The sequence below is a fragment of the Silene latifolia genome, chromosome 6 (genome assembly GCF_048544455.1).
Source record: "Silene latifolia isolate original U9 population chromosome 6, ASM4854445v1, whole genome shotgun sequence".
Classification (NCBI taxonomy): domain Eukaryota; kingdom Viridiplantae; phylum Streptophyta; class Magnoliopsida; order Caryophyllales; family Caryophyllaceae; genus Silene; species Silene latifolia.
Genome location: NC_133531.1, coordinates 71464079 through 71484933, shown reverse-complemented (window position 1 = coordinate 71484933; position 20855 = coordinate 71464079). Strand labels below are relative to the sequence as shown.

The 20855-nt window shown below is 41.1% G+C and overlaps 1 protein-coding gene across 1 annotated transcript; it reads left to right on the top strand.

Moving 5' to 3' along the window:
• Positions 1 to 906: 906 nt before the first annotated feature.
• On the top strand, positions 907 to 2284 carry LOC141588212 (uncharacterized). Its single transcript, XM_074409666.1, has 4 exons — positions 907 to 912; positions 1535 to 1615; positions 1712 to 2004; positions 2098 to 2284. The coding sequence occupies exons 1-4, from the start codon at positions 907 to 909 to the stop codon at positions 2282 to 2284; spliced, it is 567 nt and encodes a 188-aa protein (XP_074265767.1).
• Positions 2285 to 20855: the final 18571 nt, after the last annotated feature.

Here is a 20855-nt window from a genome sequence, read left to right as displayed (position 1 = left end):
AGTCACAAATATAATTTGAAGTTTATTTAATATATTATAGGATAACGTATTGAAAGAGGTAGAAGAAGGGAAATTCACTCCCAGTGGTCGTAATGACGTTCTTGCTAGAGCGATCGGCCGACCCGAACATCCAGGTCGTTTGAGGGGCGTCCCGTTACAGGTTGGAGTAACGAAATATTATGGGAAAACTGCCCAGATAAAGAAGAAAAGGAAGACTAAGTCTGAGAACGCTGACATGGTAACATTTATTCTATTATTTTCATTTAAGTTCAATTCACATGTTATTGTTGGGATAAAAATTGCTGACACATTACATTCTTGGCAAGCAGCTTCAGTTAATGGCATCCGTACTACTAAAGCTGAATGCTGGAGGTAAGCTTTCCGAAGAAGAAGTGAAGATGATGGAGGATGTCATTTCTAAAGGGGGTAATAATAAGGTACAACAGATTGGTGAAGAGGCCGCTACTACCTTGGCAATACATGAGAAAGAAGTATCGGTCAACGAGATTCAGAAAGATCAGGTACCTAATAATGCTTCTGAAGTTGTAACAACTAAAGCCGATCAGGTACCTAATATACTTCCTTATTTTTCTTTTGTTTTTTTTTTTGGGTAAGATCAGGGGGTGTGTTCACTGCCAACTTCTGACATGGTGCCATTGAATTGGTTAATTTTATTAGGTAAATAATGGGTCTGAAAAGGAGATGCAACTTGATGAGAAGACGGCTGATGGAAAACAAAGATACATCCCCTTCAAGTCGGTTCCTGTTTTCAGTAAGGTATGCATGAAGTGTTTAATTAGTTAAATTTATATGAATGCTGAAGTTTGTGCAAAAATCGGCCCGAGACAGAAAGCGTTTTTGCAAAATCTTTGAATGTCTTTGAAGCGTTTTTGCAAAGATATAATAATGTATGTATGTGTATATTCTTCAGCCGTAAACAATAGGCCAGTTATTCTTGCGACCTAATAGAATCGAAAAGCCACGTGTGCGTGTTGGCGGGGTCTCGTAGAAAAACAAATCTGCAGCAATGAAACTCGTAGTTATTCATGGCGAAAAACTTTTGCCGAATCATACAATAGTAGAGATAACTACGGTCTTTCCAGGCCATGAAAACTTTCCACCGCCTGTCCCATTCGTGACGACATTACCATTCTGGGAGATGCGCTTGGAAGTTTCATCCAATGGCCTAATACTCACATCTACTTGGCGAAGATATCTCCGCCGCCTCCGCCCGAGCAAATGGAAAGCGATTGTTGGGGTTAGAAGAAATACCTTTATATATATATATGTGTTACATTTTTAATTGTTGAATGTTTTTATATGTTAAATTTATATGTTATTTTTTTTTTTGTAGGGAACAAAAAAGGCGGCTTTGGCGGATAAGCCTAAGTCCACAGACATGCCAACAACCTCGACTTCACAACAACTTGATGAGGTATGTATTTAATTAACTTCTCCATTTTTTTAAAAATTAACCTCGCCCCTTTATTTATATTTTGTCTGTATTTATAAAAAGCATGGTAATTTTGTGTAGGGGACAAAAAAGACTGATAAGCCTAAGTCCCCAGTCTTACCTGCTACTACTACCTCATCATTGAAAGAGCAGGTTGACGAGGTATTTAATTAAGTACGCTTTTATTTTTATTACTCCAACTAGGATATGTTACCTTTGGATTTTTTATTATTTTAATTATCTATACTACATGTGTAGGCTGGTGGTAGTAGCACCACATCAAAGACTCATTCTTTCCCGGCCGTGAAAGTTAGGAGTATAAACTCCACAAAATATAAAGGGAAGGATTACATGGAAAAAGTAAGAACGGGGACGATGATGAGACTGTATGAGGAGGCTGGCCATCGCATAGCCTCCGAGCAACTGATAATTATTCCGCTCGAGGAGGATATTCTAGGGGCTGAGCGCCAAGCGCTTATATCATGGGATCTGCTAGCCGTATGGGCTGGACTAGACCAGATTGATATAGCACACATATTTGTTTGGATGAAGTAAGTTTCTTAATAAATAATTTCATAGTCTAATATTCTGACTACTAGGTAGATAGTGTTTTAAATACCGGAATTAATACCGTAATAATGTAGGATATTGCAATTGAGAGTGATCCCCGAGAAGAATATTCCATCTGATCAATACGGATTCCTGTGCCCCTATGTTTTATCTTTATTTATTCCGGATTTCTCGTTCAAAGAACGGGTAGATTATATTGCTCAGCAATTGACGACAACCAACAAGAAGCTGATTTTTGGCGCTTATAATGAAAAAGGGTAATAAACAAATTAATATTACGTTTCCCCCTACAATTGCATTTTCATAACTAATATATGTACTTGTTAATAATGATGATGTCTCTTGATGTAGGACTCATTGGGTGCTAGCAGCCATCATGCCGACAAAGAAAAAAGTTTTCTGGTTGGACTCTATACATCACCAACCAAGCGAGACTTTTAAGCGCTTGATTAATATGTAAGTTTATAATACTGATTTATTTATAATAACATTAAGTTTCAATTTTTATTTATAGAAAAAAGCTCATTTTTGCCCCTTAAAAAATGAGTTTCGCCTCCTTTTTTTATTTTTTAAAAAAAAGGGCCTTTGAGAAGAAAAGAGCAAACGAGCAGATCAACCCACGAAAGATTCTGATGTTGGCCCCGATTTTATTACGATAACAGGGGTACGTGCTCAAATACACTAACATTAAGTGCAAAATCTGTGTTTAATACTAATACAATACCTAAAGTTCAAGATTCTGATGTAAGCCTTCTCTCGTCTGTTTGTTTTTATGTAATAATAGGCCCTCGCCAAAGATAGCATACAATGTGGATACTACGCTTGTCGGTTCATGTTGGAGATTATTAGGCGAAGATATATCATTATTCCTCCAAAGGTTAGTAATTTAATAATGTGTTTATTACTTTTTTTAAATTAGAGCTAATGTTGTCTTGCTTGCTGCTATATATGCCATGATGTTGCTATGTTGTCTTGCTTGCTGCTATATATACCATAATGTCTTCTCTTTGTTTTTTCCGCAGTATGCAATCAACCCGTCAGAACAGATTGAGCAGTACTCAAATATAGATATAGACGAGGTAAGAGACATGTGGGGCAACTACGTCTTAGAATATGCATGATACTCAGAGTTTAGATCAACTTATTAGTAAATTTTTTGTTGAAGTTAGGGAATGATTAGTTCATGTAAATTCAACTCCTTGTAAGTATATATATATATATGATGCAGCTGCTGTTGTGGTTGAATTGAATCTATTGAGTTCTGATGAACCCAGCTGTGATTTATGCTGGTGCTGGTATATATGCAGGTTTTTGAATGGCATGAAACAAATTTATTTTTTCAAAACAATAGGAGTTCGTAATAAAAACGGTTACTAAAAAAAAACCGTTGTCAATACCTTTCACAACGGTTAATAAAAATAACACCGTTGTGAATGACATTCACAAATACGCGCGCATAATATTCAACAACAGGTTTTAATCAAAGAACCGTTGTTAAAAGTCTTCACAATTTTGGAGGTAAAATTACAACAACGGGTATTAAACAAAGAACCGTTGTTACAAAAACTTTCAACAACGGGTATGTACCATAAACCCGTTGTCAAAATACTTCACAATTTTGGAGGGAAAGTTACAACAACGGTTATACATACGACAACCGTTGTTAAATCATTCCCTCCAAAATTTTGAAACACTTTCCACAACGGAGAACACCCAACAACAACGGCTTTTAACCGTGGTGAATACTTTAGACAACGGTTTCACTAAATAAGCAAAACCGTTGTAAATACCTTCTACAACGGCCGCTTTAACAACGTCCGCTTTTTTATTTTACAACGGTTTTTACCCGTTGTTATAGGCTGTATCTGTAGTAGTGTTAATTACGAATGTTCAGAACTGGGAAATGTAATTTGGTGATTTGCATGAGTTAGGTGTTAACATGGTATGTTGATATTAGCATGATATGTAATGAATGTTTGTAAAATTTGGTATAGTTTAAATAAATTTAACCTCATATTTCATTGTGTTGAGTGCAGTTAAATATATTTAATACCAGGAACGAAATTTTATGTATGATAGACTTGTATGTTGACTTTCCAATGTCGGTTATTCGCTTGATTGACTCGACCAATAAGTTAAATTGTCAATCATTGTGCGTTTGTCGTTCGTGAATAAGCCCCAAAGCCATTGATATATTTTTAGAGTAATACGCCGCTTTAACTGGTTGTCTTCATTTTATTGATGATTTTGTGTATTGACCTAAATCTGTACAGATGTGTAAATGGAATTAAGTCTGTACCTATTGAAGTGGAAAAGTGTCATAAATCGATTAATTGAGCTTTGACCCTAATTCTTCTTCTCATGTTAGTCAATTTCCTATGTTTCTAAGGTATAAGATTGTAATGGATAGTGTAATGGATAACTACTGATGATCTTACTGGTGACCTTGTAGAGTATTGTTCCATTCATAATTTAATTACTCACATGAATAATGTTACCAATGCTCTTTGACAATATGCTACCAATAGAATACGCGGGATTGAATTATTGTAATATGTCGCGTTAGTGTTCTTGCTTAGTAATCTTGATGACATGATGTTATTTGACATGAACCATATGTGAACACCTAGACGTCTTCATCCTTGTAACTTGATTAGTAATGTGTAATTTATATTGACAAGCAGATCCTGTGAATGTTATTGAATGTATTGATTGATATGGAGAATGTTTAAATTGATACTGAAATGTCTTAAGTTATTCAACGTGGCTTTTACTCCGATCCTTGGCGATAAACTGTAGCATCAGTAACTATAGCTTCCTTAAGAGAGCTCGCATATTGGTTGTCTTTAGTAGGATTTGGTTAACTTGAACGTGAGTTGTGGACCTTTTATTCTCATTCAGTTGTTAGCGGTAGTTTGAGAACTTTTATTAAAATAATGGAGGTTACGGGGACGTAACCATGTTTAAGGAGGGTAGGACTGTAAAATCTCTATACCTTCATGTGTGATTTCTCAGTTTGGCTATGTTGGTTATGCTTTGGCTATGTGGGTTATGTTGGAGTATCATGATTAGTTCTTATGGGTAATGAATATTTTCATGTTGTGTTTTCTGTTATGGTTAAACTTCGGGGACGAAGTTTCTTTTAAGGAGGACGGAATGTGATACTACGTTTTAATATTCAATCTGGTGGGTGCATTTCATGCTTTCGGATATGCGTTTCATAAAATCGATAGCGTGGTTGGTAGGAGAGGGTGAACTTCGGGACGAAGTTTCTTTTAAGGAGGGTAGACTGTAATACCCGTTATTTTTATTATATTAGTATATTAATGTTATAATTATGTTTCATTTTTATATGATTATATGAATCGAAGATTTGGTAATATTCGTTATGTTATATTAATTATAAGAGCAAGTTAATGTTATGATAATGATTCGGTTAGTCAATAAATGATATTTGTTCGAGCCTGTGATATCCCGCAATTCTCGTTATAGTATTTATATTATAAATAGGTCGATAAATATTTAATGGTGAAGTCGATAGTCGGAATATAGTTAATTATTAAGATGTTTGAGTCGAAAAATTGTACGTCGATATTCGAATTTATTTAATTAATAAGTCGATGTTGTAATTATTAATTGGGAAGTGGGATTCGTAGTTGATTGCTATGGGTTTTGGATCGTGTAGTGTATTCGCAAACTCGGGTTTTAATTATCTTTGAGTCTAGGCCCGTATCGTTTTATTGGTGTCTCTTCTTACGTTGAACCCAACAAAAAGGAAACCCTAATCTCCTATCCCTATTCACGTTAGCCATGAGTGTATAGGAGGCAGAGCGGTGGCGGCAAGGAGGGAGTTTCCTGGTGGTTCCATGGTGGTTTAATGGTGGTTCTAGTCGCCTAAAACGAGGTATACTTCTATTCTTCCCCTTGTCGTGTGGCTAGTTGTAGGCTGTTTTGTTGAGTTGTCGATGGGTCGACCTGGGTAGGGGTGGTTAGGATGGTAGGAGGGGTTGAGGCGAGTTGATTGATGGTGGTTGGGTGGTAGTCGACTGCGGCATTGGTGACTAGAGGGGTGTTCGACGGGTCTGTGTAAGGGCAATAAATTACCCGAGCCTGTGATGTCGTGGTCTGTGGTGAGGCTTAGATGGTTATGGGTCAGAGTCGAGGGGGTCAGAGGGGCCGTGGTGGTTGGCAGGTTGTGGTCGAACACCACCACGGTGGATTGTGGTGGCTGTGTTGGCAGCTTTATGTGGGAATAGTCAGGCTGCTGGGTGGTGTATGGCTGCGGGTAGGTGGTGTCTTGGCCGTGGTCAGACTTGGTGGGCCAAGTCGACCACAGTGGTGGGTCGGGTGGTGGTCAGGCCAGAGGGAGGTGGCAGTCTCCGGTGGTGGTGGTTGTTAGTGGGGCTGGTTGTGGTAGCTATGGGGGTCAGAAAGTCGGGTAGGCGAGTGTGGGTTAGGAATTGAGTCTTTGTTTTGTGCTTCGGGTTTCAGTCGTGTGTTGTTGACGGTGTTACGATTAATCGTAATAATTAATATCGATATTATTATTATTATTTTTTATTATTATCAATCATATTGTTATCGTTATTGTTATTACAATTAGTTAATGAGTCGGCTTTTGATATCGTTAAAATAAATTGTTATTATTATTATTAGTGAACGAATTTATTATCATCGCTAAAACTATTGTTAGAAATATTATTGTCTTTATCATTATTATTGTTAATAAAGACGGGTTTGAATTTTAATACGAAATTGTCAATAACATTTATTTGATTAGAATATTTGTGAGATGGGACAGTAATTGGATATTATTTATATTATTAGGTGGTGAATTCCGAGTCGAGTATTTCTGAGCTGCTGGATTAAATTCTTATTGCTATATATCGAGGTAGGGAAATACACTGATTGAGTTCTTACGATTATAAAGAGTTGGCATGTTCGGTGATTATATGACATATCTGTTTATCTTATTTATCTCGTTGAGCATCATTGTTTCATACGTCTCATACATTTCATATGCATCGGAGTTGGAGTTGGAGGAGATGAGATTATTGTGATTAAGGCCCAGGCGGGTTCTGCAGGACTTGCCCTGGTGACCTCAGCTACGACCTGGTATATCGACGACGGTCGATTGATATAGTCTGCCGGGGATCGGTATGGCTGGGCGTTCCGGGGATGTGTGTGATGGAGATGGACTTGGAGGAACATATCATTGCATTCTTTATATATATCGTATTACCTACTCAACCTCGCGGTTGACCCTGTGTATTCGTGTATGCCTGTGATGATCCATTTATTGGGGAGCAGATTGATAGGTTGTTGAGACATTGGGAGCTGGCAGGGGAGAGAGCATGGATCACCTGTCTTAAAACTAGCCACTTTTATTTCTGTTTAGTTATCAGACATTATTTCCAGTTTGAGACATGTTTCATTTCAGTTGTAAACATTTATAAACTTTTAATTTAAAGTACTGTTTATCTTTCCTTTGTTATCTACTGCCTCGGGTTTCCGAGATGGTAACACCCTTCTTTATCTGAGGAGTCCTAGTCCAGGCCTTTAAATAAATGGGGGTGTTACAAGACGCCCGTCCCGCAACAAAGATGCTCGGATTGGGGTCTTTTTCTCGAACAATCCGGCCGGGCCCCACTCTTATCCGCTCGGCTTCCCCTCTTCTTCTATAAAATCACCCCCTTTCTCCCTCATTTCTTCACCTTATCTAACCCTAAAACACTCATCTTCATCCTCAAAAACACTCCCCTCACATCAAAAGCCAACAAAAACCCCATTTCCTCAACTTCAAGATGATGAACCTCAAGGGCAAGGCTAAGAAGTTTGTTGAATCCGCCGGAAGGAAACGCAAGGTATCATCCTCTTCAACCCCGCGAGAGGTAGTGCCACCAAGGAACTTCCGTCCCATCATAAGAGGAGGATTAGAGCAACTTGAGTACTTCCAAGAGGTGCTCTTCGAATCCGATGCCCACCGCAAGAACTTTGTCAAATTGGTAGGTAAGAACTATGAACCCACTCAATTCATAGATACTAAGGTGTTGGAAGTCCTTGGGATAAGGTACCACACCGAGATATTCTTTTATGGCTTAGGGATTGGAAAACTTTTCCATGCCCATGAGGAGACGTACCTTAGTCTCACCCTGGAATTTTTTAGTAGCCTTCGCATTGTCACGAACACTGGAACAAATGTGGGCATGGAGTTTAGGTTGTGAAACCTAGACCATAGACTTACACTTGATCAATTTGCCCACATTTTCGGTCTTGAAGTGCCCACCAACTATACCGAAAAACCTGCTGATTTTGATGTGGACCTACTTTGGAGGGCTATTTTCGGGAGGAATTTTACCGGTTTAAAGCAATGCTATACCTTCGCCATCCAACATCCGGTGATTCGAATCACCGAGCGCTTTGTGGCCGGTACCATCAATGGGAGGTACGAACAAGATAGGTGTACTCTCATTGATTTAACTTTTCTTGAGTCCTATTTGAATGTTAGGGGGACGAGGCGCTATAACTTCAACACCCCCCTTGAGATACTTACAAGGTTTCATGATTTCGCTCAAGGGACCACCCAACTCAAGACCTTCGTAATGGGAGGTCTAGTTACTATTTTGGCCAAATACCTTTGCCCCGGGTTCAACTCCCAAGGGATTTATACTCCTCTTGAGGGGAGTACTTTGATTGATGAGCACGCCGTCTTCACCCACCACCGGTGGTGTAACTACACTCAAGAAGGGAGAGTAGAATGGCTCACAAAAGGGTGCACCTCCATCATCCTTGAGGGTTGGAATATACCGGCCACCTACCCAAGATTGAGCCCATATTCGCCTCCACCAAGCTACCTCCTTGATATCCAAATCCTCGACAATCCCCCTCAAAGGGAAGAGCCGCCCCGCCAACAACAAGTACCTCGTGGGGTACCGGCAAGGCCTACTCGCCCACCTTCCTATGTGCCTATCCCACCATACCCTACTCCTTATACCCAATTCCGACCGGAAATCCCCAATACCCCGGGCATTAATGATTTGATGAAACTCATGAATAGAGTGGACCTCGGGGTACATGAAGGGAGGGTCGACAACTACTTGGCCCTTTATCCCCAATACTATAACATGGCTCAACAAGAGTATATTGACCCCAATGGTCCTAAGCCCTCTTGGGCCCAACCACAACATTTGTTCCCTAATCTAGGGGACCAAGCTTGGAATCTCGGTGGTGGAGGGTACTCGGGCCAAGGAGGAGGGCATGACCAAGGAGGGTTTGACCAAGGAGGGTACTAGGGCCAAGCAGGAGGGTATGACCAAGCCGGGAGTTCTCACCGGTATGGTTACCCCCAAGATGAGGAGGATGACGAGTGAAAGAGGCCTACCTCATCACCTCTATTTGTATGATACTCCTCTCTCCCTCTCTCTTTTGTATATACATTGCATTTAGTGTAGCTTTCACATGCATTTGTATCATATTTCATTTGCATTAGCTAGCTCCTGTAGTTAGTTGCATATAGACTAGAATGCATGCATAGCCACTAATGACCAATCCTATTCTTTTCTACACTAGAAATAGTGTTTAAATCGGTTTGGGGAGGTTTGATCATAGGTGACTTAAGCATTAATCATGCATCATATACTATAGTTTAGATTGCATTCATTTTTTATATACGTCATATAGAATTGCATTTAGTTAGAGCATGCATTCATTCATATCATATCATTGCATTTGTACTTTATTTCAAAAAAAAATCAAAAAAAATCCAAAAACATGTTTTCCTTTTTTCCTACTCCTACATGTACATTGAGGACAATGTCCAAAATAAAGTGGGGGATGGGAATTTATATTCCAAAAATGCATAAAAATTGAAAAATCTTGAAAAATCACAAAAATATGTCTTTTAATTTCATAAAGCAAAAACCCATAAAAATTTGAAAATTTCAAAATCCAAAAACATGTTATTTAATTTAGTAGTGTAGAATTGTATATACGTGTGCTTTTGTTCTCTTCTCACATAGATACAACACTACATTTGAGGCATTATCAAGGGAAAATGAAGACTGCTTGGTATGATCGTTCTAATCTCTATTTCCCTTCCATTTCTTTTTCATTATTCATATGAGGAGGATGGGCTTACATGTCAAGGAGGATGTGGTGTGTTTTGTTGTTGCGGTTTGTGTATCTATGTGTTGTTAGGAGTTGCATTTAGTTTATATGACATACTAGTTGGTAGAAGCATATGCATTAGGATGTATATATGTTAGTTGCATCATGGCATGTAGTTTACATGTTAGAAAAATTTTGTGAAACCGTCTACTTGGGAAGCTTGATAAGTGTATATAGGCCCTAATAGATGTTTTTTCTTCTTAAGACTTTGCTTGTTAGAATGCTTGTAAAACACCCTAGGATGTGTCATGCTAGTATCCTTTGACCCATAGATTAAGGCCTAGTCAAGAGTACCTTGTCGTGTGATAACTCCTTGGCTACCGTTTATTCCAAGGTGACCCTTGAAACCATGCAACCATCATACATCCATGTTCTACCATACATTTTGTCATCAAAGGGAATGGGCACAAAAATTGTTCAAAAATTTGAGTTCAATGAAATGAAAAGAAAAGAAAAAGTTTGCAAAATGCATCAAATGATAAGAGGAGCAAAAATAGAACTCCTAAAGCTTCAAATATAAGGCACCCTCACTACATATGAGGTGACTTTGAAAATGTTCAAAAGAAATGCAAAGAAAAGTCGAAAAGTTGTCAAGTATTGAAATGCCAAACATCAAAAAGAAATGGCAAAAAGAAAGTGTTCTCAAATGTTATATGCCACAAGAAATTGGGGGAAAAACAACAACAAAAGCAAACTCCCAAATGAAACTCAAATACTATCGATCCCTTTATCCATCGTATCCATTTTTGTGCATGGTAGAGAGGGGATGACCCTTCTTCTTGTCTAGGCGAGAAGGGGAATTCCGCGATCCTCCAGTGTTTCTAACACCATAGGGAGTCTATTCTTGACAAAAGCATTTAACGATTGAGGACAAAGGTACCCTAGCTTGACACAACTTGGAGATGATTTATTGGTATCCTTCTAGGCTTAGTAGTTTGAAGAAATTGCATCTATGAAGGAGTGTGTACCGTTGAATTGCTTCCCCTTTAGATAATTTCCGCCACATAGATGAGGAAAGTGGCTATTCATTTTTGTAGATGCATCCATTACTTGTTTTGTGTGCTTTAATGTTTGGATGTGTCGCCATTTTGGCAAGACCCACCTTGCCTTGCAAGAAGGCATCCTACCTCATGGTTGTGTTGTTGTGAGTTGAAGGGGCGGAGTGAGACCCGCTAATTGTCTCACATCGGCTATATTATTAGGATAGTTTAAATAAAGGTCTAGTTTTTGTCACCTCATTACTCGGGACGAGTAAAGGTTCGGTTTGGGGATATTTGATATGACCATTATTTGAGCATATTTAGTCCCCTAATTGAGCCTATTTTGCATACTATTATATCATTCCATGACCATTTTATCCGTCAAATGCTTTCTATTTTGCTTTCCTAGTGCATTTCGTATTTTTTATAGGAAAGAAGATAATAAGGCAGAAATTCCCGTCTTTCGTGCGTATTTGGAAGCTATTTGACGATGTTTGATGGACTAGTATGAAGAGGAAGCGAGAACTAAAGACCAATCCTACGAGAATAAAAAGAAAGTGAAGGAAAAGATTCTGAAGCAGGACCCGAGCGGATTTGCAGGCAAGACGCCCGTCCAGATGACAATCCGAGCATCCAAGCAACAAAGACGCTCGGATTCCTCCACTATAATCAGAGCGGATTCCCAGAAAGACACCCGTGCACCCCCTCTAGAATCCGAGCGTCTTCCCTTCCTGGACGGACGGACCGCAACGTCTTCAGCCGAGATGCTCATCCCTCCAAAAAGACTAGCATTTCCCTGCTTAAAACTCAAAAATGTAATTACTAATTTAGCCTTAGTTAACCTAATGAAGCTCTACTATATATACCCAACTTGTAAATAATCAAGGGGGGGGGGGGGGGGGGGTGGAGATTAGGTTAAGCCTCCACATTAGAAATTCCTCTTGGATTCAATTAGGAGTAGATTAGAATAGATTACTCTTTAATCTTTCCACAAATTACACATTAATCTCTCCTTAACTATTGTTCAAGTTTGTTACTTTTGGGTGATTGAAGATTATTGGGTTATTATTGGAGGATTGACAACCCTTCATCAATCAATCAAGTTTCTTCTATTATTTCTTGCTTTATTATTTAAATCATCTTAAGTTGGTATAATTCTTTTACCCTTTACTCTTTATTGTTTATTTTCTCATTCTCTTATCATGTTTACACTTGTTGTGATGATTGACACCATTAATGACATGTTTACCATGATAATAAGTGAGTAGTCTTCTAGCTAGGACTAGTGGGTAATTAGGGGAAACCAACCATGGGATTGAATCATGCTTAATCTAATATGTTCACATAATTAAATTGCTTGCTTGTTGTGATGTCAACTTTATGCACATGTTATGTTTCATGAAATGCTAAGCCTATGAATCCTTGCATTTACAACCATCTCTTATCTACTCAACAAGACTTGTAAGATATAAACAAACTCGAGTCTTGTTAGACCATGCATAGAAGTTGATTAGGAGGAAAGTAAGTCGACTCGTAGGTGTTGTACAATATAATCGATTCGGCTCCGGGACCCAACTCTTCCTATGAACCGTAAGACATAAACCAACTCGGTTCCTTTACAACATTAATTGCTTGCAACATTGTAAACATGTTTGTATGATCAATACCATGAATCCCCTATGACCCCATGATATCCTAGTGCTTTTAGCCATTTGTTTACATCTCTCTTTTATTGTTTGCTTTACTTTATTGCTTGCATTAGTCTAGACACAACTACAAACCCAAATCAATCGTGACACTAGCATAAATTGAGATAGATAGACATAGAACCCAAAGCACACCGTCCCATGGATCGACCTCGACTTACCGCTAACTAGTTGTTTGTTGAGTATTATAAATGTGTTTGATTGGATGTGACCCGACGACTTCACACCACATCAGCGTGCTCGGCGGTATTTTCCACCAGGATGTCAACATGTGGCAAAGGGAAGTCTTCCTTTGGACTTGCTTTATTCAGATCCCTGAAGTCGACGCAAACCCGAATTCTTCCGTCTTTCTTGGGTACAGGTACGATGTTAGCCACCCAGTCAGAGTATTCAGACACTTTGATGAACCCGGCCTTGAACTGTTTATCCACTTCTTCTTTGATTTTCAAGGCCCATTCAGGGCGCATTCGGCGCAACTTTTGCTTTACAGGTTTAGCTCTGGGCTTAATGGGTATCCTGTGCTCTGCAATCTCCCTATCGATCCCAGGCATGTCTCTGTAGGACCAGGCAAATACGTCCTTGTATTTGTGTAGGAGGTCAATGAACAGTTGTCTTTCCGAGGGGTCAAGGGTTGTCCCTATCCTAAGTTCTTGAGGTGTGTTGTCGGTCCCTACGTTAATAGGTTCGGTCTCCTCAATGATGGGGGTCCTGGTTTCCCGTTTGTCAAGTTCTTTGGCTAGGTGAGGTGGGTAGTCACTCAAGTCAAATTCCTCATAGTCGTTCAGAATTGCATTGCAGTTAAATTGAGACGAGTCATAAGCAAACTTAGCGTTCATTAATTCGACTTTAACGAAAAGCTCAGATTGGACAGACATCTCATGGGCAGTTAGAGGCGACACAGTAGAGGAGATGGCCCCTGGAATGAGCTCCAGGTTTTCACCTTCCATGGGAGTGGGGATGACCCTAGTGGACTCGGCCTCTGAAGCAGCCACAAGTTTGTGATAAAACAGTGGGAAGGGGACTCTGACTGGGGCATCAGGAGTGCCAGGAGCTAAGACAGACTCTGACTCCGACTCAGACTCAGACTCTTCTTCACTTCCGTCTTTCAACATAGGGTCTTCTCCGGTTGTAATCTTGAGAATGCGGCCTTGACAGTTTTCCTCCAGCCTTGTGTAGCTTTCTCTGGGTCAGTATCAGAGATTAAGGCGGTGGGGTCAAACAAGTTGACCTTTAGGGCGATGTTGAAGATTTCCTCATAGCCGAGGTGTTTGATGTTGTCTTCTTTGAAGAGGAGAGTGATAGTTTGTCCGTCGAGGCATGGGGTCGACTCAGACTTGGTCGACGCAGCTTTGGTGTTGTCGGGGATGAAGTAGTAGTCTTTAAAGACTTCTACACCCGGGTGCCTAACCTTGGCTACGGAATCATAAATCGGCTCAGGAAAGCCGTGGTAGAGTTCGGACTCTCCCTCGGGGACGATGTATCCATTGAGGGTCAGATGATAGGGACGGAGAATAACTCTGTGTTTCTTGCGCTTCCGTATTAGGAGGTTCATCTCCTGGATGTCTTCGGCGGTAGGTTCATAGCGTAGCCCAAAGGGGATGTTGGGGACCTTAGCCTGTTTCAAAGGAGGTAAGGTGTTCTTCAGCGGATTGAGGGGTAGACCCGGGAAATAACCATGGCGCATCAGAATGCGGTTGACTGTGAGGTTTCAGAACGGGTCACAATCAAAAGGTGCCGATTCATCGGTTAGGGCATTCACAGCCTGGAATCCCCACATTTCACTGTCGTCCTCCTCAATGGCTTGGGAGGCTATTCCCTTCTTCATGACGGCTTTGTTTGGGGAAGCGGGTATTGTGATCGTCTTCCCGTTGAAAGGGACCCTGATTTTCTGATGAAGGGTTGAGGTAACTGCCTTAACGGTGTTAATCGAGGGGCGTCCCAGAAGCATGTTGAAGGAGGCGTCGATGTCGACTACCTGAAAATTGGTTTGCCTTTCCAAAGGTCCAGTTGTAACGGTTAGGGTGATAAGCCCCGCAACCATACGACGTGTGCCGTCATAAGCGCGTACCCCTTGATTGGTTGGGACCAAATCAGTTTCTTTGATACCCAGTTTATAAGCCGTTTTGAGCGGAATGACATTAACCGCAGATCCGTCATCCACTAGAACCCTAGGTATATTCTTTTTTAGGCACTGCACGGTGATATATAGGGCCAGGTTATGGTTGGCTCCGAATGGAGGGATATCTTCATCGGAGAAGATGATCGGGTTGTTCAAGTCGGGGACATCCCTTGTCATGTGTGCTACCACTTCTTCAGGAGAGGAGGTAGAGGGAATGGATAGTTTTCCCAAGGCTTGTAGTAGAGCTTGCCGATGTTCGAAGGATGTAGCAATCAGTTGCCAAATTGAAATTTTGGCTTTTGCTTTTTCCAGTTGTTTGAGGATCGAGTTTTAGGGATCCTTGGGTCGGGTGTCCATGTCCGGGACAACCTGGTCATTCGTTGTTGGAACGACTGTTGAATTGTTTGGGTTTTGATATGGGCGTTTGGACGGGGTAGGATGACCGATCTATTTTGCCTGTTTCCCTTTTTTTGGAACCATATAGACATCCTCAGCGTCGTCCCTCTAGATACCATTGACTTCGGGATCTCGAGGGTACCTCGGAGGGGTATTCCTTGGTGGGTAGTTTTTGTGAGGGAAGTTTTTGTGAGAGTAATTTTTATGAGGGTGATTATTATGAGGGTGATTGTTGTGGGGTTGATTATTGTGGAGTTGATTATTGTGGGGTGCGTGCCAGAAAGGTCGCGGGAGCAATCCTTCCTGGTGAGGGTAGATTCGGGTGTTTGGACGACGATCCCTCAGGCGCGGTGTTGGACGATTGAAAATCAATCGGTGGTAAGCGTCGTCAAGTCGAGTAATCCTTTCTGAGAGACTGGCTATAGCCTCCTCAATTTATTGGAACATGGCAAGCATGGTTACGGCGCTGAACACAAATACCCCGTCTGAGGCATCCTTCTCCAAGGCATTCACCTCATCATCAATGAGGTGCGAGCAATCTAAGGTTGGCTCATCATCGGAGATAGCATGGATTCCTAAAGGGTTTGTCTTGTTGTTTGGTTTTGTCGGTGGAGGCAAAGGTAATTCCCATTTCTCGATCATGTCCTGAATGACGTGTTTGAGCTTAAAACAAGTTTTCGTGTCATGACCTTTCCCTTGGTGGTATTGGAAGTAGGCGTTGGGATTCCAGAAACGGGTCTTCTTAGCCTCAGATGGATCCGGAGTGGGTCCGATTAGTTATAGTTTCCCTTGGTCCATAAGCCTTTTTAGGGCGCTTGCATAAGTTGACCCTAGGTTGGTGAACACTCTTTGAGGGCGCTCAGCTCTTTTCGCGGTTGGCTCGAGGAGGTTGATCTCGTCAATTTTGTTTGTTTGACCATAGGGGCGAGATCCGGTTGATGTAGATCCCTAGTAGCCTCTACCGGTGGTTTTGGCTAGGACACCCTTTCGGAAGTCGTCTTCAATGCGAGTTCCAAGGATTTGTAAATCCTGGAATGTCTTGATGTTTTGGTATATCAGTAAGTTGGCATACATCGGGCGGAGATTGTTGACAAATTTCTCTACCAAAGTTGACTCGTTTGGCTTGCTGACCAATTGAGTGCTTACTCGCCTCCAACGGGTTAGGAATTCCGTGAATCCCTCCTAATCGTTTTGAGTGAGGACCTCAAGAGTACGGGTGTTGGCCTGGATATCGACATTGTCGGCATACTGTTTAGCAAACTCAACTACGACCTCATCCCAGGTAGTGAGGTTCTTCGAGTCGAGGGAGTAGTACCATTGGCGAGGGATCGGCTCCATGGATGATGGAAAGACCCGGGTGAAGAGTTCCTGTTTGAGCCCTTTTATGGCCATGTAGTCTATGAAGGCTCAGATGTGATTGAGTGGGTCCTCCACTCCCTTGAATTTGGGCACATCAGTCAAGGTGAAGTTGTCGGGTAGTTGATCCCTAACGGGTTCAAATCTTCGGTTGTTTTCGAGGTGGATGTTGTTACCCCGGGTTAGGAGTTGTTCTTCTAAGAGTTTGAGCCTTTTCTCAGTTTCAGTCAATGGCAGAGTGTTGTGTTCTCCAGTTTCCTTGTTTTCCAGGGTGTCGATACGGGTCTCGACACGGTCTAGGGTGACCTTGAGAGCAGTGAGTAGGCTGGCTAGCTGGGCAGTTATAACATCTCTGTTGTTGTCGTTGTTGTTGGACGAAGTTGATGACGGGGCCATGGTTCTGAGGCAGAAAAACAACTCACATTACATCTCAATCCGACACGGTCCAAAGACTGAACGCAGACAGCACAAAGGACGGAACAAAGGTCAGACTCAACAAGACGAGGATGACCGTGTGTGGTACCTCGGTGCTGACTCGATTTATAACGTAACGGTGTCGACCGGACTTTAACTTGCGTCCAATGTAGTGGCGTGACGCCGTTGGACGAGTCTCGTGGTGAGACGACTCTTAAGTAGAGACCCATAAGTACGTTTGCTTCGACTCGATAAAAACGAGCCGGAATTGGAATGGTGGACTGAAGTTTTTAAAAATAGAGATTTTCAAAAAGATTCGTTTGTCGCCTTTATGGACGGCTTCCGAAGAATAGGGATCTCCGAAAGTCGGTTAGTTGAAGAGTTGTCTTAAGTTTGTTTTCAAAAGACGGTTTGAGTTTGAGTCGGCTCGGAAAACAATGTACTGCTTCCAGAGACGGTTTTTGAAATTCAAAATTGTATGTTTTGAAAATCGAGTTTTGAAATGTTTGAAAGGTCTCGGTGACGGTGTATGGTCCTCCGGATTTTGAAAATGTTTCGAGAAAAGGGGTGTGTGCCTTTCTCGAGTTTCGAAAGAGCCATTGTCGGCGCGAGACGGGTTAAAATCCGTGTCTTGAAGCGGCGATTATAACGGCGTAAAAAGGTGTTTTAAAATGGTTGTAAAAACCGGGTTTGAAAATCGTCATTACGACGGCCTAGAAAGGCGTGTTGAAATGGTTGTAGAAAACCGGGTTTTGAAAAATCGTCATTATGACGGCCTAGAAAGTAGTGTTTGAAATGCAACGGTCGGCGAGAGACAGAGGTTTTGAAATGGCCATTATAACGGCGCAAAAGGGTGTTTTTGAAAGTTGAAAATGACACGGAAGGACTTATGATCACATAACACATAAGCACTCGCAGTTTCATTATATTATGCATAATGCTGACACAGGTTTTGGCTTAAAGGGTGGGTTACACACCAAGTCATCAAACCCTGATTTTCGAGAGGGATACCAATCCAAACAAAATGTGTAAGGAGGGTTCCCTAGCCTCGTGCTCGAAGGTGATGAAAGCTCTTTGACGAAAAAGAAATGTGTATCGTCAACGGTATGCTTGATTCAATCAGGATGAGAAACATGGGGATGAGAAAACTCACGCCGACGGGACGAGCCAATTGGTCGAAAAGGGTTAGGCTATGGGCCCGGACAAGGAACCCGACTATGACCGTAATATCAATTAATGCATTTCAACCAAGACCTCGTTCGAGTCTCACCATCTAGGGATCACAAAGACACAAGTGTCCTAGTTTTCCCCAGCAAAGTCGCCAATCTGTGGACATGGCCCTTCTGTGGATGCCCAGCCGATCTGTGGACACGGCAGCGGTCTTTTTAAAAGCCACGCTCGGCGGCGTAAAGATGCTTTCGACCAGATCGTTTTAGATCGGTCGGTTTCGTCTCGGCAAGAGTCTCGAAACGATGTAAGAGATGTTCGGAGTCGCCACCAAGCATTTGTGGGATGCTTGGAACCCGTTCGAATCCACTTCATACCTAGGTCAACCAAGGCAAAAAACGGTGTTTGACATAGGTACTAAAGATAAGGAATCGTCCCTCTTTAGCATCCTATCTCTAGAATGACTCTCGTACGCCCTGGATAAGGTCGTCCACTATCCAAAATTTCTGAGTAAGAGGTGAAGGTACATATTGGGAAGCCCTTTAATCGGACACCCAATCCCGCCCGCGGTAGCGGCCTCTACTGATCGATCTTGGTTAGTTAAATGCAAAAGTGGATAAAACGGGTAAACTTATGAATGCGCATCCACTAGTTTGAACCTAACATGTGAGCTTTCTATGTCGGTTTGTTTAATCCAAGTATCAAGTATTTGATGTCAAGTTGGATTTAATGTTGATTTGCATGCAAGACGGAAATTACACATCCATTTACCAAATTAGGTTTATGGTGCATAATGTGATCCATTTGTCTTAGTAAGGCGTTTTGCAAAAGTAGTGTAAAATGAGCAGATTTGTCATTTGATCCGTCCTGTATTCGGGTTAACCGAAGTCGGAATCGTCCTAGACAAATGCTGGAAAGAAGCAGACCCTGCATCAGGCAGCTAGAAGAGGCGCAAGCCTGTTGGCGATGCAAGTAGGTCTGCTATGGTTTAAAAATGTAAAAATAAATGGCCTGTTTAGGCGCGGGTCAAAAGACGATGAAAGACGTCTTCTGGCCATTGGAAAGGTTCGTAAAATATATTGAAAAATGGGTGTTTAACCCCGTCTTGATTTGAAAAGGCCGTTTAGGCCGCTTTTGTGCTAATTTAAAGAACGAGACTTGAATAATCGTCATTGTTTTGACAATACTCGACATCGGGTTCGGTTTTGCAAGCTTGACATGAATAGTTTTGAAAATGATTATGAACTAATTGTTTTAAGTTCATTTGTTTGTGAGTATTCAACGTTCATCATCGTACTCGGGTTAAAACCCGACATGGTATGTAGAACTAAGGATGAATTTGTGTTGGTGACTAATACATTTTTTTTGAAAATGTAAAGAAATGAGAAAGACTTTAATATACCCTTCAAAATGTAAAGAAATGAAATAAAAGGTTCTAAAATACCTTTTATAATGTAATTAACCAAATATTATCACCGAAACACGGATTAACCCGTCATGGTATTAGGAACCAAGGGTGAAAAATGTTTCATGGTTAAAAACTTGTCATGAAAATTGTTTGAAATATTGGAAATGGTAAAAACCGATTACAAATATGAAATGAACATAAAGGAGAAGAAGAGACCAACCACGGTTTGGATTTAAGGTGAGGGGGGCTTTAGGCGCGAGCCTGCATGCTACATAAGTAGCCCCTGCCTCAACCAAAAACCCGATTTTGGCTCATTTATCCCATGTTTGGACCATGTTATGCATAATTTAGCATGTTATAGTGATGAAACAAATGAAAAACATGATAAAAGAAGATTTTTACACCCTCATACCTACATGCTAGGCTTGAGACGAGAAACCGACGAAAGTGTATCAACTTGTTTGGCCGGAAAACTCGGTTTGAAAACCGTTTTAGCAAGTAAAAGAGTGTTTTGTTTTAGTTTAGTGATGGTGTAGTTGACGAGATGGTCGGTCGAGTGATTTAATGCACGATGACGGTACCAAACAATGTGTAAGGCTTCTGTTTACGATCGGTAGGTCGTAAACACGGGTCGATTTGTGACTTGAGGGATATTTATAGGAAAATGGGTGGTTGTGTGTGTTTTGAGCGACGTGGCCGCATGGGCTGCACAAAGAGGCGCGAGCCATTTCGCGCGTCTTCGGTTGTCTTGTCGCTATCACACAAGTGTAATCATGATTTGTTCTATCCTAAGATTTGGATGAACGTGATTTGTACTAGACCATTAAGGATTCCGGGATTCCTTAACATCGAAGTATTTGAAAAGTTTGTTTTTCGTGTTTGACTCGGTTAGACTTGTTGTTGGAGTCGGGATTTGAATTTTCGAGTCGGTTTTTGGTCCGGTGTCAGTTTTGACTCTACTTAGTGTTATTGCGACCCCGTCGTCATGCATTAAACACTCCAGGTATTTTTGAAAAGTTTTTAAATGTTTTATTTTCGAAATCGTTTTAATTTTTCCGACGTATAGTTGTACAAACCGTCGATCAAACGCTGCGATTCCTAAGCATGTTGTAGTCCGATA

Bases quoted from the DNA above. Each gene is read 5' to 3' on its own strand.
- LOC141588212 (XM_074409666.1), top strand. The intron at 1,616-1,711 runs GTATTTAATTAA...CTACATGTGTAG, and splicing joins TGAAAGAGCAGGTTGACGAG to GCTGGTGGTAGTAGCACCAC. The intron at 2,005-2,097 runs GTAAGTTTCTTA...GTAATAATGTAG, and splicing joins CACATATTTGTTTGGATGAA to GATATTGCAATTGAGAGTGA.